Here is a 16,769-nt window from a genome sequence, read left to right as displayed (position 1 = left end):
GTCCACCCAAATCACATTTCACTAGTCAAAGGGAAAGATGAAATAGGCCCAGATTTAGGGAAGTCCCTAAACTAATTAGATTAATTAAGAACAGAAGTACACAAAATGTTTTAATTCAAACTGCTTTGCATGTAAAAACTTTGTGAAACTTTCCATTTTTCATGTAAAACAACAGTTTCAAATGTGAACAGGCTATTTACATTTTGGAAGCATTTTAAGGTCAAAACACCTCTAATCCAAGCACAAAATATTTTAAGTTTGGAACACTTCTGAAATACTCAGAAAGCGATTTTCTATGCTGGATACAACAGGTCCCATACCTGAAATGGGAGACTGCAGTTTCATGAAGTTTTGCACTCAAAGGGCTTCAGATTGAAGTGTTTTGCATAGCACTAAGAATTGCAGCATTCAGTTGGGATCACGGAATCTTACAGAACATTGCAATAGAAAGATGACAGGCTACAAACAAATGATGATATATTGTGCTTAATGGGTGTGTAATGCCATACATCTGCACTCAGAAATAGATAGATGTAGGAAAACTTTAACATCCCTCTCACTTAATTCTCACTGAGAACCAGTTTGGTCTAGTCTAGTAAGACACTCGGGTAGAAACTGGGACTGTGAGTTCTAGTGCCAATTTACGCATAAAAGCTGGTTCTGGGCCAGTCACTCTTTCATAGTCCAACCCTTACAGGTTTGTAGTGCAGAAAATAGGAAGAGTATGTTCATCCCCTCAAATTCTTTATAAAAAATAATAAAAGCAGGATAAATGTTAGGATATGTGCAGAGTAACCCTTGTATAAAAAGGATGTGCACATGGAAAATGGTTTATGAGAACAGTTATGAAGAAATATACAGCCACACAGAGTTGAACAATTTGTCTTAATGTTTACTTGAAGAAATAGCACAGTCCAATAAACAGTCCATGTCATACACGTTTTTAACAGTCCAGAAATATCCAGTTATAAAGTCTTCTTACATCTAGTTATAAAGTCTTCTTACCGGTTCCATGTCTTTTACAGCAGACAAATATCAAACCATAATACAACAAATAACCTTCGATATCAACAGAATATCAAAATAAACAAGGTTAGTCAGTATTGGTCCGTAGTCAGTCAGTATCAGTAACAAGAGAGATCATCAGTGAAAAAGAGAAAAAGAAAGAGAATTAAACCATGATTTATAGCTCCCTCTTATGGCAACTTGTAGCATAATTAATCAACCAGAACACAGCTTAATACATTACAGTATTTTTCCTTAAACCTACAAACATATATAATTTGTAGTTTATATATTGTCAACCCAACTACGTTATTTACATATACATAATAATATGTATTATTTAAATATGTATTTATTTAAAATTATATGTAGTCCATCTCGCTATCCAGATAAACAATATATAAGTTAATATATTTAATAAATAAAATCTGCTTGCAACATGCTGCTGCACTGCTTAGCTTCCTAAGTTGTTAGCTGTCCAGAATGGTGAGTGTATATCTAAGAAACCCTGAATTCTGTATCTTAGTTGTTCTGTTTCCACATTTGAGGTTGTCGCAAGTGTTCATTTCACTGCACTAATTGGATGATTTATATTACATTCACTAGTGGTCCTGATTATGCATATTATCCAGTAGAAAGTCTATTATCCTTCTTGTCTTTTCCTGATGCAGAAAGTTTGGTTCTTGTCTTTTCCTGATGCAGAAAGTTTGGTTCTGTACCAGATTCCTGTGATCATTCAGAAATTTGAACACAGTGCTTCTTAACTCCTTCAGTGTAGAATGAATTGGAGTTGGGGAGAGCAGACCACTAACAAGTAAAACATTAGATGTTTTACTTTGGTCTGTTCGTGGAACCAGGCTGCTTGGGACACTGTGAAAAAGATTCATACAACAAAAATATCTATTGGTTTCTTGACTTGAAGAATAGCAAAGCTTGATTTGTAATTGTTTGATTTAGTCTGGGCTGCTTGTGGGATTGTATGTTTTAATGCTTTTAGTGTTGTGGATTTGTAGAGGATGTAGGAATGGGTGGCTATAATAAACTTAAACGATCATCATCTGGTTCATAAAACTAAGGTTTATGGGATCATTAGCACAATTGTCTGGATTTGCACAACCAACCATAAATTTATTGGTTTGTAACATGAAGTTAGCAGAACATAGTAACATTGTAATCAAATGTGTTTTTATGATTTCAGACTCTGATTGGTCAGGGTTGTTAGTAAACACAACACTATTCTGTGCTCACTCCACGGTGCTATGACTGACCACTGTTTCACAAGTGTTTCACAAACCTGGTAACTTCAGCTCCCAGAATTTTCCACCAAATAACGACCATTGCTGAAAATTGTAGAATAACTTCTACAATTTTCAGCAATAAAATCCACACATCTGGAAATTGCTACAGTGAAGGAATATTGATATAGCCATTCTAATACTAATCTAATTGCTTTTTATACTACATTAGCAATGTTTGGATAATATGTGAAGCCACATTGTTGAATAAAGGTTGGAATAAAGGTTAAATTAGCCTTCATCAGTCTGGCAACCTTTGGGAGGTACGTACTGAGAATTTTATGTCACTTCATTTCAAAGCCATTAACAATTCTGCCCTGTTCTGGGTGGCTTTCCTTAACTTAAGGGGATAATAAAAGTCTACCGTGCAAAGACTTTCATTCATAAGGATTGCTCTCATTCATCTCAAAAGATTGGTTTTGGGATGAATGAGATTGGTTCCGCCTCGGTTTTATTTTAGAAGCATTTACTCCATTTTATTTTAACACTATTCCCCAAATCCTCAAGTGGGGGGGGGGCAATAATCTCGATTAGAAACAGCCGAGAACATGTTACCAAGACTTCTGGGTCCTCTAACCTCTTTCCTGAGGGTTTAAATATGCCCGGACCGATAGACGCCTTTGGGATAATAAGGGAGAAATAATTTGCTCGCAGACGCTGACTCACGACTTTGGAACTTAACGTCGCCTGAGAGAATTTGGAACCCCCGAGCCGCTGTTCGTGGCCTCTGCTTGGCACGTGGTTTGGGGAAGCCCATGAGCTGAAGGACCATTTCGCCGGGTGGAGTCTCACTCTACCTGTGGCGTAAATATAGGGAGGGAGGGAGAGGAGGGACGCCACGTGTAGAGTTGATTCCAGGTACTTCTGAAGATTTTTCCCTTAAGTGTAATCTGCCGCCAGTTGCCAAGACCGCAGACTTTTCCCGCCTGGCGTCGCCGGGTCACTCTCTGGGGCAACCCAAGTAAGTTTCATACATACATTAACCCCCACCACCACCACCACCCCGCCTCGTTGACATCCGCAGAGCCAGGCAGGCATCAGCTCCAAATTGAGAGCAGCTGCGGCGGCCCCGAGAGCTCGGACGCCGCCCTCCGGGAGTTAACTTGGCGCTATGTGAAAAAGGGTTGCGAAGCGCCCCCGGAAACTCGTCGGAGTCGGCCGCAAAGCCCACCCCACGACTCGAAGCGGCCGCGGGGGACGGGTGGGTGGGTGGAGGAGGGCGAGGGCAGCTAAAGCGCAGCGTCAGCAATAGTTAAGTCATGAGAAGCCATCCCGACTTGGCGTTTTAGTAGTGGCGGGTAACGGCTGAGGGAGTGTCTCTGCCCACCCCCACCCATCCCGTCCCTATCGCCGGGGCTCCATCTCGTCCAGTCTTAACGGAGCGAAGCAGCCTGAGGCGACCAACTTTATTTTTTCCTGCTTCGATAGTTTGACCCCACCTCACTCCACCCGCCCACCCAGCCCTCCCTCGAAGAACCCCAAGTTAGTGATGTGGGCTGCCTGGGACAAGCCGAAGATGGGATTTTCCTCCACCCAGCTGCTGTTCTTGCTAAGCTGTTGCCCGACGGCTTGCCGCCCTTACAATCTAGATACTCGGGGCCCCCTGGTCTTCGAAGGGCTCAATGGGACGTGGTTCGGCTATTCGGTGCTGCTGCACAGCTTTGGCACCAGCCGGTGGTGAGTAAAGGAGGAGGGGGGGAGCTTTTCTCTCGAGACTGCTCGTTTGTCCCGTGGGACGGAGGATTTTGTCGTAATCCCCTCTATCCCCCGCCATTCAGCCCCCACCCCAAGCGCATCTCTTGATAGTATGCCTTGCCTTGGACGGTTACGGTTTTATTCAACTGCGGTTTCAAAGCAGGAGGTGAGACCTCCTGTTCTGAGTCAGGCTAAGTCTAAAGTGGGCGCTGCCTCCAGATCCGGGAAAGGGGTTTTTTGTTTGTTTGTTTGTTTCCAGCTAAGTTTGGTATTGGCATCGCAGACTTCCCAAAATCCTGGTGTGCCTTCAGATGGCTTGGAATTGCAATTCCTAGTGATCTCTGGACACATTTGGAACACGGTGACAATATTGTCTTTTATTCGAAGAAAAGCTGTCCTTTGGATGTCTTTACTGTTCAAAAACTGGCTTTTGTCCTATCATACAGGTGTTGTCTTTTATAGGATACAAATGCACAGTTGGTGTGAAAAATCTGGAAGCTGAATTAACTTTTAAAAATAAATTTACACACACGGTTTGATCTTAGATATTTTTGTTCCAACACGTCTTTTTGTAAAGGTTTTCTTGCTTTTTGTCCTTGAATTTTCTTTTGCAAAGTGAAGTGATTAACATAAAATGATTCATCCTTATGAACCTCTTTCAGATTTGCCCCTTTTTCAGATTTGGCCATTAATTGTTCCAAGAAAATTACATCATCATAATCCAGCTGGAAGACAGTTACTTCCTCACATCAAATTTGGGTTATGGTTTGTGTTCTTCTTCATGTGCTGTCCCTTCCATACTTACCACAAACTAGCTATTAATGCAGAGGGGGGAGTCTTCCAATTTTATAAGTGGAAGCATTCATTTCTGTTTCTTTCTTGGTATCTCTGAGTCCCAGGCACTGAATGAATGCTTGGTTACTCAAGTCTGGACTGCTTGTGTGTGTGTGTGTGTGAGAGAGAGTTTTAAATCTTTTTATTTCTTCTTTCAGGCTTATAGCAGGAGCCCCTAAAGCCAGCTGGCCTAGTAATAGCTCTGTAGTGAAACCAGGGGCAATATTCAGATGCCAAATTGGAAATAATCCTAAAAGAGATTGTGAGATTCTCCAAGTGGGTGAGTGGAACTGAACATTTGATCTCTCCTTGTTGGTTGTCAGATCAACTCAGCAACAATCAGGCCTGGAGAAGAAGAGCAAAGAAAGAGTTCTCTCTAGCTCAAATTTAATAAGCTTTATTAGAAAAAATGTTGCTAATACAAAAATATTCAAGCACATTACTTTTCTTCCAGAAAACATAACCTATGTATAAGCAATTCAGTGTTAGATTCTGCCCATCTTCCTCCTGTGCTTTCACTGTAAGGATAAACTTTCTTCTCTGTCCTTGGGTATTTTGATTATTAGCCATATCGATGGAGAATCTTCTCTTGCACTGGTGGTCAGTCCTGCTGACCTGAAAATGGAAGTTCTGTGACATACCTCAACCATGATCAGTTGATCAAATATATTAGGTAAACACTTTACAAGAATGTTCTGCATCACCTTATTTCATTATAACATTTATATACCAAATCTACGTTGTCTTTTAGTAATTTCCTGGTGCCACTCTTGTCATGGCCTTCATAGAATGAAATGATAAAAAATTAAGGTCAGCACATAAAAGTTGATTATTCTGGAAGAAAACAAAGATTTATTAGCTTTATAGGTAGTGCTTCCCGCGGTAAATGTGTAAACATGTGCTCTCTGATGCTTCAACCTTGGAGTTTATTTCTTTATTTCATTAACATATCTATTAATGTCTATTTACTGAAATATAATATATACTTATAGTTTCTTCAGCAAGACATCCAAAGCGGCATGTTTTGTTAGTTACAAACTAAATTTGGAAAACTTGCATTCCAAATTGTATATTTTGTCAAAAGTACAGTTCAGTTTCTTTTTACCAAGCACTTACTTTAAAAATGCACTGAAGTCAGCAAGCAATAATTTTTTGGATCTGAATGGACTATTTGGGTATATTAATATTCACAAACAAAAGAAAAGCTTAATTGATATGGACTTAGTGGCCCATAAACAGCAAATGATTTCTGCATATCTATGCAGCTCTGTAATGGCTTGCACCTCTTTGGAGTGAATTTATACACTTTAAGAATATAATTAAAACATACAAGACGTTGACTTCCAACATAATTAAGTTTCAAGGCAATTTGCTGATTAAAATCACTTAGCTGTTAACACTGAATTATAGTTCTTTGAAGCTAAAACTGTTCTCTCATGTAGTCTCAATTTCTTACAAAGTTTGTGGAGTATTTATTCAGAACCTTACGGCAGATTATGAGAACTCTTAAATGTTTACAGAAATAAGAGTGTATGAATTTTAGAGACAAAGTTAAGTTTTAATTTTAGTCAGTAAACAAAAAGAGGGGAATATCTCTAGAATTTTAAAATTAGACTAAGTGGACATTGATTTTCATTTCAGTTACTAAAAGCATTTTACTCAATGAGTAGATGCTGTAACTAGAAGACCTTACAATAAATTGGCAAAGGAATGCTCTCAGCACTGAGCATCTGTCTGCCATAATGTGTAGCTTTATGTAAAATACAACCATTCAAGGAAAAGGGTCATAGTGAGTACTATATATTCCCTGTAGGCTTTTTGGGAACACAGTAAAATCTCTGTATTGATGCACTGAAGACTAGGTGAAAGATCAACTCTTTTCTTTAAATCTTAAGGATCATGTATCTGTGCTCATTACTTCATAGCTGTAACTTCAAATGGCAGTATTTACAATATGTGTGAAGGAATTGGGCCAAAGAAAATTGTTGCATTTTACTACCTTATCTTCATATCAGTCAATAATTGATTCACAAATGACGCAGAACCATGATTTACTTGCTGAATAAGCCACAGATCACTTATTTTTATTAGTTGCAAAGGTACTGCCTTCTCATGAATTCATGTCATGCTATATCAAATCAAAACAAAAACTATTGTAGCTTAGTATGTTGTGTGAACTTTAGCAATTCATATAGGAAGTTAGTTGACATATTGCAATGTAGTATGTATGATTTTGGGTGAATGTGTTATAGGTCTTGTGATTGTAAGGGTATGTTATAGTATAATATACACTATATTGTATAACATAGTGTAATACAATAAAGTAAGTTGTTGATTATAGGAAAGAAGAGATGTCTTATTGTTTGTTTAGTTATGGCTTCCTTTTCCTAGCAAACTATGTTCAAACAGTCCATGGTAGGTTTATACAATATAATAAAGCAAAGAGTTTCATGAAGAATTATCATTTAACTTTGGATAGGAACAATTCCATTAAAACCACCAAGATATTGGCAGAATAGATCTTCATTGGTTTTCTTAATTTGAAAACAATTAACTCTCATTGGCAGCCAATAAATTCATTTAAGCATTGAAGTCTTGCAACCAGGTGCAGCATAACTAAACTCGAAACTAAACTTCCAAGCCTATCAGCCTGAAACTAAAAATACAACTTTGAATAAATTGATTTTCACATCGAGGAAAGATATGCACTTTGCACTTTCAGCAAAGATGCACTTTCAGATTGGTATGTCATCAGACAGGTCACGGCATTTGAAAAGTACTTTCAGAATGAATCACCACAACGGGTAAGATTTATCATTTATTACCCTCTATTTTATAGATAAATCTTACGGTTTTTAGGAGTGAATTAAGTAAATTGACTGCTTACAGTGGAATTGGGATTGTCTGTTAAGTACAGAAGCAATTACTCAGAAATGGAGGATAGAGTCATTTCCAAACCAGTTGCACAAAAAAGCTATTGTGATGCTTAACTCAGCACAATCAAGTAAGTCAAAGTATGTACAGTATAGATTGGTAGCATACAGAAGTAAGCAAATTAACTGCAAGGGAGATTTGTTGCCTTTGATTTGATGGACTTGTCAGAAACTTTCTTAGGACCACTGTTAAAAACTAAGAAACATGAAGAAATGAAATTAGTTTCAAGGCAGATTAAACTTGTACGATGCTATTCATGTTTCTTTTAGGGGAGCAGTTGGAACTGGTATACAAACCTGGCTTCCTATTGCTTCACTCTTTACAAATAAGAGTCTGTCCTCTACTGAAACTCACCCTTTCTCACGTTCGTAATAATTTATGGAATGTGGCAAACAATTTTAATGTTCTAATTTCTGTTGTCTGATATTTTAATGTTTTCATCGTAATTGTTTTATTCTGTTATTTATGGTATTTTAAGCCACCCAGAGTTCCTTAGTTGAGAGATGGGCATCATATAAATTTAATAAATAGATAAAATAAGACCTGGAACACTAAGGAGGTTTAAACTGAGCCATTGGTGAAATCTCTCCCAAGTATCAGGCAGAGCAATATTAGCCAGACTAGAGAGTGCCATGATTAGATCTGGACCTGCTTTGTATATAGCATGTGCCTTTCCAATGAATTGCAGTCCCACTTGCTAGATGAGCTAGAACAGTGGCCTCCAGCCTTTTGGGCGCCAGGAACCAGTTCCATGGAGAGAGTTTTTCCGCAGACTGGAGGGGGGTGGTTTCACATGGAGGGGCGTTACTTGTTTGTGTGGCCCAGTTTCTAGCATGTCGCATACCGGTGCTGGCGGTTGGGGACCCTTGAGCTAGAATGAGGGAGAGGGTTATGATCTGATATGAAGAGCGTTTGTTTTTCTGTGACTGAGTATCCTAAGCAGAAGAAGGATAGTTATATGGAAATAAGCTCATAGAATGATTTTCACTGCAGTGTGGTTTTGAGGGGCTACCATAAGGTTCAGTCCTACGCCTTGTACTTATTAATATATCTGCTAGAAACTTGAAGAGGTGGAAAAATACCAAATTTGCAATGATGCATAATTGGATGGGATATTTATTATTCCAGAAGGCAGAATTCAGATTTAAAAAGAGAGCCAGATGGTGTTGTGGTTAAGGTGTTGGCTTAGAAAACTGGAGATTATGAGTTCTAATTCTATGCTAGGATGAAAAATGGGCTGGGTAACTTTAGGCCAGTCACTCTCTCTTAGTCCAACTCACCTCACATAGTGGTTGTTATAAGAGAAATAGGAATAAGAAGGAGTATTGGTATGTTCACTTCCCTCAGTTGTAAATGAAAAAAAATAGATGGGAGTAAAATCTAAAAAAAATCCAATATTGATAGAATATTCTTTATTGGCCAAGTGTGATCGGACACACAAGGAATTTGTCTCAGGCATAATCTGTTAGCGTACATACAAACAACAAAGCAGTAAGTCGTAGATTATAAATCATAAGATACAATCATAAATCATAAGATACCAACATGTGATAAACCATAAGATAGGAGAAGGTAGTAGGAATTAGGTTTATATAGGTTAGATTAGGTTATAGCAATCAACATAATTAAATTTTGCATAAAAGCAAAATTCTTCTGCTAGAAAACAACTAAATATTGGATTATGCCTATTTGGTTCAATAATACTGTTTGTCAGGAAGATCTTAGAATAGCAATGGGCACTGAGTATGCATCAACAATGTAATATGAATACCAAAAAAAAATGCAATTTTAGGCCTTAGCAATAGTTTAATTGCCACATCATAGAAAGTTATATGTCTGCGACATTCTGCATTGTTTAGACTCACCTCAACTATTATATCCAGTTCTGACTATTATTATTACCTTTATTGTCATAGTACAACATGTGTACAATGAGATTGGCTGAGGCTCCCTTTGTGCACCCCCCCAACACAACTCACAGTGAGGACAGAAGTCCCTAACCCAGTCCCAATCTTATTACACTATGTGACCTTGTTGCACAACGTGCCGGCCCCGCACGACTATCATACTACCGTGTTTCTCACAAAATAAGGCCGGGCCTTATTTTTTTTTGACCCCCGAAAAAACGGCTAGACCGTCTTTTCAGGGGTGACTTAATTCCCCCCCCTTGCATCCTTGGATGGGCGGGCAGCAACAGCTTGGATGTTCGGGAGACCTTCCGCCACCGTGGCTTTCCCTTCTCCCTTGCTGCTGTGGTGTTAGAGCAACGCCGTGGTGTTTGGCGCAGCCACGTGCGGCCAGTCAGGGCTCCTCCCTGCAACCGGAGCCCTGTGGAGACACTTGGCTTCAGGCGCTCCTGTCGCCATCTTCCCTTTGCCTTTGAAGGTAAAGCGAATTCTTTTAAAAATGACACCCCACTACAACAAAACCTCCCCTGCCTGAGAGGGCAGCCCAACCCCACGTGGGGAGGCGAATCTCCCGGGGCCACAGCGCAGGATCAGCCCACCTCGGGAGGAGTGCCCAGCCGCCATCCCTGCCTGGCACCGGGCAGAGAGCGAAGAGCTTCGCCTGGGGCGCCCAGCGCAGCTGACAGGTGGGCCCTCCTTCCTGGCAGCAGAGCTCTCACCAAGGCAGCGTGCGCCTCCCTGCCGGACCCTCCGCTCATCCCGCCAGGGCCACGCCAGAGCCGTGCGGGCTGGGCAGAGCCAGGAAAGCGAGCCGCGGGTGCGCGCCCGCCTGCCAAGCAAAACAGCTGGGCTGACCTGAGCTTGGCTTCCTTCCCAAGTCCCACCAGCGCGAACCTGAAGCTGCCACCGGGAGAGGCTGCCCGAGGCAGTGATAGCGCCCACCTGTCCGCAGTGAGAGAGAGCCCGAAGCCCCCTGTCCTTTCCACCCCTCGCCCAGCCCGTCCCCGTCCCCATGCATCTCCAAATGTGCCGGCAGCTCCAAACGCTGCAGCGGAACGGGCATCAGGCAGAGGCGCTGACTTGGCGGGGCTCAGCTCGGAGGAGGACGCGGTGCAGGCCGTCGCCTTGCCTCCCTGTCCATGGATGGGTGGGCGCTATCACTGCCTTGGGCGGCCTCTCCCGGTGGCCCCTTCAGGTTCGGGCTGGAGGGACTTGGGAAGGAAGCCAAGCTAGGGTCAGCCCAGCTCTTTCGCTTGGCAGGCGGGTGTGCACCCGTGGCTCGCTTTCCCAGCTCTGCCCAGCCCGCACAGCTCCGGCGCAGCCCTGGTGGGATGAGCGGAGAGTCTGGCAGGGAGCCGCTCGCTGCCTTGGTGAGAGCTCTGCTGCCGGGCAGGAGGGCCCGCCTGTCAGCTGTGCTGGGCGCCCCAGGCGAAGCTCTTCGCGCTCTGCCCGGCGCCAGGCAGGGATGGTGGCTGGGCGGTTCTCCCGGGGTGGGCTGATCCTGCGCTGCGGCCCCGGGAGATTCGCCTCCCCATGTGGGGTTGGGCTGCCCTCTCGGGCAGGGGAGGCTTTGTTGTAGTCGGGTGTCGTTTTTAAAAGAATTCGCTTTACCTTCGAAGGCAAAGGGAAGGCGGCGACAGGAGTGCCTGAAGTCAAGTGTCTTCGCAGGGCTCCGGTTGCAGGGAGGAGCCCTGGCTGGCCGCACGTGGCTGCGCCAAACGCCGTGGCGTTGCTCTAACGCCGCGGCAGCAAGGGAGAAGGGAAAGCAACGGTGGCGGAAGGTCTCCCGATATGAAGTGCCCCACCAACGCAGGCAGCACCATATCCGGGCATGCAACAAAAGTACTTCCTAACGGCAAGCCCCCCCCCACCATTCCTCCCCATTTCGCATGTTTAATATGGGCCTTAATTTGGGGGGAGGAGCTTAATTTGATTTTATGCCAATAAAACATGGTGGGGCTTCCTATTGGTGGAGGCCGTATTGTTGGAGAAACACGGTATGTTGACATGAAGTTATTTTCCATTCAGAAATCTGACAGCCCACGGGTAGAAACTGTTCTTCAGCTTGTTGGCTATGCTTCTATATCTCCTACCAATGGTAGGAGAGTGAAGAAGTGCTGACTGGGATGTGGGTCGTCCCTGAGAATTTTCCTCACTCTTCTAAGGCAGCGAGTCCTAGCGAGGTCATCTTGTGGTATCAGGGGACGATGTTTTGTGCTCTGCTCACCGCCCTCTGTAATGTCTTTCCGTGGCCTGTCAAGCCAGCATACCACACCGCAATGCAATATGTGAGGACACTTTCTGTTGTGGACCGGTACAACATTTTAAGAAGGGTTTAAAGAAACTGGAACTGATTTAGACAAAAGTAACAATGATAATGAGGGAACTGAACACATAATCTCAGGAGAGGCTAAAAGAATTGAGATAGTTTAATTATGAGAAGAGAAGACCGAGTAGATATATGATTGAATTCTCCAGCTTCTTGAAAATGGTCTTCAAGTTCTGAAAAGTTTATCCTCTAAGAGTTCATCCATATGAGGCTGTTTTTGGTTTTCTGAAGCATTTTTGTTCATTTTCATTTATAACATATGCTTGCTCGTAAACTTATGTCTGTTTTTTCCATTTTTCACTCTTCAGTGCAAGTTGTAAAAAGGAACCTTTGATATAGTTACATATTGTTTTAAAATAATTAACTCTCAAATGCAAATCTTACATATCGGCCAAACTGGAAATATGTTGGAGTAAAAAAGAATACTAATTGCTTTTAGAATGGTTTCATATTTCAAAATAAACATTTTACCTAATTTAGGAAATACAATCCCAGGGTTTTACAAAGAATAACATTTTTGTTTTAATACAAAGCACTTGTACCATGTTTAGACCATACATGTTTCTAGAATATTTGTTTTGAAAATGAGCTGTGCTTTACAGTATGCTGTATTTTACTTTTTACTTTTGGTGTGTTGTTTTAGAAAGCTAAAGGAAGAATCAGTTATATAAAAAGCAAAATAGTTCAAACGGGGGGGCTAAGCTTAAAATCCAGAAAAATCATACTTCTGTTCCTAAATATAACCCTTGATGGAATAGGGCTAAGCAGCTTGGATCAGGTGGTTTGAAGTACTATACAGACTAACCAGTATTTGGGGACACATCTACTTCTATTATGTGCACTTATGAGTTGACAGAATGGCAGTTTTATCCATGGAACCTGTTCTCCATTCCTTAAGGTTCTCAATTCTTACTGGGACTGGGAATGAAATCTTTTTTTAAAAAAAAAACTTTATTACATTTTAAGAAAAGTTAAAATATAAAGAAACATTAGAAAAAGGATTAAAAATAGCACAGAATATGGACACAAAAGAAGTGTATAGGGGAAATAAAATAACTTCCAACTTCATTCGATACAGATACAAATATAAAATACATTAATCTCTTACTCTAAAATCAATAATATACAGTATTTCTATAAACAGTTGTAATCTTCAAATCCTGAAGTGAATCTTACTGTATTTTATAATGCTGGAATTGCAGAATGTGGCTGAGAAACATTATTATAAAAAGACTTTGAACTGAAGTGGTTTTATGGATTTTCCTTAAGTTTTTATAAGAAAACCTATGAACTTCCAGTGAAGTTACGAGTTGACTTGCAGAAATTATTTTCAAGCTCTCTTATGAAAAATCAGTGATTAAGGTTGCTTGCTTGTACCATAGTTTTTTCCAACCTAATTCTCTTCAGATTTCTGCACCTTCCAAATTTGACAAGTGGTATTACCATTCTAAATGCTTAGCAAGAGTGAAGAGACAAGTTGAAAAAGGTTGCTAAACCCAATGTTGGATGTGACTAGACTTATGGCCAGTTTTAGATATGTGTGCTTGTACAATGTATGTTGATCAAAGTTATGAAAGATTGAAAAGCAGAATTCTTATTTTTCAGCATGAAAATATGAGAAGCTTTGAAATACGCACTCAAAAACAAAAGCTATCAGATAAGAACATTTTAGCATTTGGTAAAATAATGTACATATGCAATAGTTGAGAACCACATAGCCAGAGATCACACTAAGGAAATTGGTGGCCTCCCATATGTGGCAAGTGGAAATGTGGTTATCTGAAAATGCAAATTCTTATTTACAGCTGGGTGTAACAGACACCTTAGAAGTCTTCCTTGTTATTCTGGTTGTGAGGTTTTATGTGGTTTTTGCCTAGGTTGTGAGCTTTTTTTCTCCCTGCATTGAATTTGCTGTGAAACTAAGAATTCTGAATTCTTTTGCTGGGTCACCTGCCAAACATTGTTTTCTGTAATATGGACACAGAGATGAATCTAACTATATAGATTTTATATTTATAGTTATTGAATACTTTAGTAGGTGAATTACGTTTACTGACTCAAACTTTATTTACACACACGTACTAATGCACGTACTAACCCTAAGGTGCAGGTAGCCTGGGTAAGTGTAAAGAACCATTTATTGTATTGTTACAATAAATCCATTTTTTCCAAGGTTTCATTGTATTGTTTTCATTATTCCATTTGTGTTCATTTTGATGTTTGGGTTTTTAGGAGAAATTTGTACATAAAGATTATATTTAGGATTAAGATTAACTAAGATTACAAGGACATATGATGGCAAAAAGTTCAGAGCCCTTGCACTAATGCAATGTCATTTTCTTTTATGGTGTCTCCATTATGGTATAATTTTGAGTTATGGAAACTTAATCGATTTAATTATAATTTTATTTTCACGTAGACAATGCAGAGGTAGTTTGTTCAGTGATTGTTCAAAGTTCTGACAGCACTGAAAAAATGGATTTAAAACCTAGCACTTGAGAGCATTGCAGCATCACCATGGTCAGAGATTTGGGTGCTTAGCAATCAGCCAGCATATATGACCATTGCTTCATCTTGCTTCAACTCCCCCTCCTCACCTATCTTCTCCCTCTCTCTGTCCTTTTGGCTATCCCGCACAACATGGTCAAAATGAAGAGGTCTCTGTGTTCTGCCACCATAGTCTCCCTGCAGCAGACAGGGGGCAGTGGTGGAGGCAACCCAGTGCCCAGAGGTCAACCCCCCCACACAGCAAGCCCAGTGCAGGTGAGGAGTGGTAAAGACAGTGAAAATTAGCTGGGAGAGCAGTGGGAAGGCAGCGTTTTCTGGTTGCCTCTTCACTTTGACATTGCTGTGCAGGCAACCAAAAGGACAGAGGTGGTGGTATGTAGGTGGTGGTAAGGACAGAGGTGGTGGAAGCTTGGTATGTAGAGAGAGTTCAAATGGAGACCATTCATAAAAGGCAGGAGAAGCATGAGGTCCTGGCCTAATGACTACATCTGGGATGCCTGGGACTGCCATTGCTAAGAGGTGAGTTCACATGATATTTCATTTAACAACTGTTTTGCTCAGCTATGGAAATTCCAATCCCAATTAGGACCATAATTCGAGGACTACATGAAATTTAACTCTACAGTGTTACTGTGCTTTGAGTAGTTTCAAAGGTTCCTATACAAACCTTTTTTTTTTTAATTAAAGGTGATCCAAAAGGGGAAAGGTGTGGAAGAACCTGCACTGAAGAAAGAGACAATCAGTGGTTGGGAGTGACCCTAGCAAGGCAGCCAGGAGAAAATGGATCTGTTGTTGTAAGTATTGCCTTATATTTCCCTGTGTAAATTAAGTATTTGGGAAAAGTATCTAGTTTGATAACAAATTAAACAGAGAGCTGTACCTCTATAGGCAAAAATATTTCTGAAATATTTCTCTTTGAAATCCTATAGTAGGATTTGATTGATGGATTAATGGCCTGACTTGTGGCTCTGAAAGTAGTAGTATACTTTGTCAAGCTATTTTATTTCAATCACCACACTTATTTTCCTGTCTCATTTTTATCTAGGTGTGTGGACATAGATGGAAAAATGTATATTATGTTTCAGAGCACAAACTTCCACATGGCATTTGTTATGAGATACCTCCCAATTTTCGAACCTTGTTAAGTCAAAGAATATGCCCTTGCTATAAGGGTAAGTAAAAAAAAATCTTGCTATTGAATAATAGAAAATAGAATTGTAAACATTTTGGAGAAGAGGTAACCAGGAAGACTTCATGTTCAGCCTCATGTATTTTGAGGCAGCTTTAAGTGCAGGGTGTGTTTATATTATTTAACAAAATGGTTTAGAAATCCTGCAAAGGGATTTTATAGTGCATCTCTGTGTGACTGCAAATGTGCATTAAAATTATTTATATAAAAAGAAATATTAAGGCTGTGTTTGAAAGACAATTGGTATGATTGGTATTTCTTCCAGTATTTCCTGCCTGGTGTATCTATAGAAAGACACGAATAGGAACGAAGCAAAAAAGGTCTTAGTGTTCCTTGAACTTAGACTGAACTCAGCCCTAGAATATCATCTCAATACAGCTGGGTTCTATCCATGAACAGAAGCCCATTTAAAAATGACAACAACAATAAAACTTCATCATATCTCTTAGTTTTTCCAGGATTCCTCAAGATATTGGCCATTATAACTTTAAAAAATTCTTTCGGTTTCCTCTTTGCTAGATTATCTGACCAGCTTTCCAATCCTGATTTAGACTAAAAGTGGAAGTTAGTTGGACCAAGGCAAGCTTGTCTTCGTTTGAGGCAGAGTCAAGGCCTGGAAGAATAAACAAAAGTTTTAGAGAGAAAAAAATCCACTTGAACAGGACCCGTTTCCTATCATGAAATCTTTGCATCTTGAACAGGGGTTCTAGGATTTTTTTAAACTTCACCAACCTGGAACATTCTAATATTCTTTTCGCCAATTTGTGTCTGAAATTGTAAAGGGAATGAAAGAAAACAGCAATTCAAACAATTTTTGTCAGTAAAGTTTAAAATGGAAAATAAACAAATAAAAATCCACATAATATACATATTCATTAGAAAAATATTTTTCCATAATGAGTGTCTTCACTATTTAAATTATTTAAAATAGAGTTCTAGAAATGAGACTGGACAGTGATGGTTTCTTTTGAAAAATTTGCCGTCAGGTAGTAATAGTTTAGCTAATTTCAATTTGCTTGTCTAAACAACTGTAAAAAGCATGTGATATTTGTGAAGAATTATTTAGTTTGTTG

At 40.3% G+C, this 16,769-nt stretch overlaps 1 protein-coding gene across 3 annotated transcripts in view; it reads left to right on the top strand.

The window, feature by feature from the left end:
• Window positions 1-3,130: 3,130 nt before the first annotated feature.
• Window positions 3,131-16,769, top strand: part of ITGA4 (integrin subunit alpha 4) — a 52,724-nt gene continuing 39,085 nt past the window's right edge. Inside the window, exons 1-4 of one of the 3 annotated variants that reach the window (XM_087949641.1) lie at window positions 3,131-3,261; window positions 4,988-5,109; window positions 15,195-15,301; window positions 15,553-15,679. Coding sequence is in view for 1 of the 3 variants with exons in the window: in XM_026668046.2 (XP_026523831.1) it covers window positions 3,790-3,977; window positions 4,988-5,109; window positions 15,195-15,301; window positions 15,553-15,679 (544 nt within the window). In the remaining 2 variants the exon portion in view is untranslated. Of the gene's footprint in view, window positions 3,262-3,551; window positions 3,978-4,987; window positions 5,110-5,362; window positions 5,503-15,194; window positions 15,302-15,552; window positions 15,680-16,769 lie in introns of those variants that run through there. The other 2 variants (XM_026668046.2, XM_087949642.1) reach the window with 2 other exon arrangements.

Source organism: Notechis scutatus, chromosome 1 (assembly GCF_049901735.1).
Source record: "Notechis scutatus isolate UNSWTSFEM ecotype Mainland chromosome 1, rNotScu1.2, whole genome shotgun sequence".
Classification (NCBI taxonomy): domain Eukaryota; kingdom Metazoa; phylum Chordata; class Lepidosauria; order Squamata; family Elapidae; genus Notechis; species Notechis scutatus.
The sequence above is the reverse complement of the archived record's forward strand: the minus strand, read 5'-3'. Positions and strand labels throughout refer to the sequence as shown.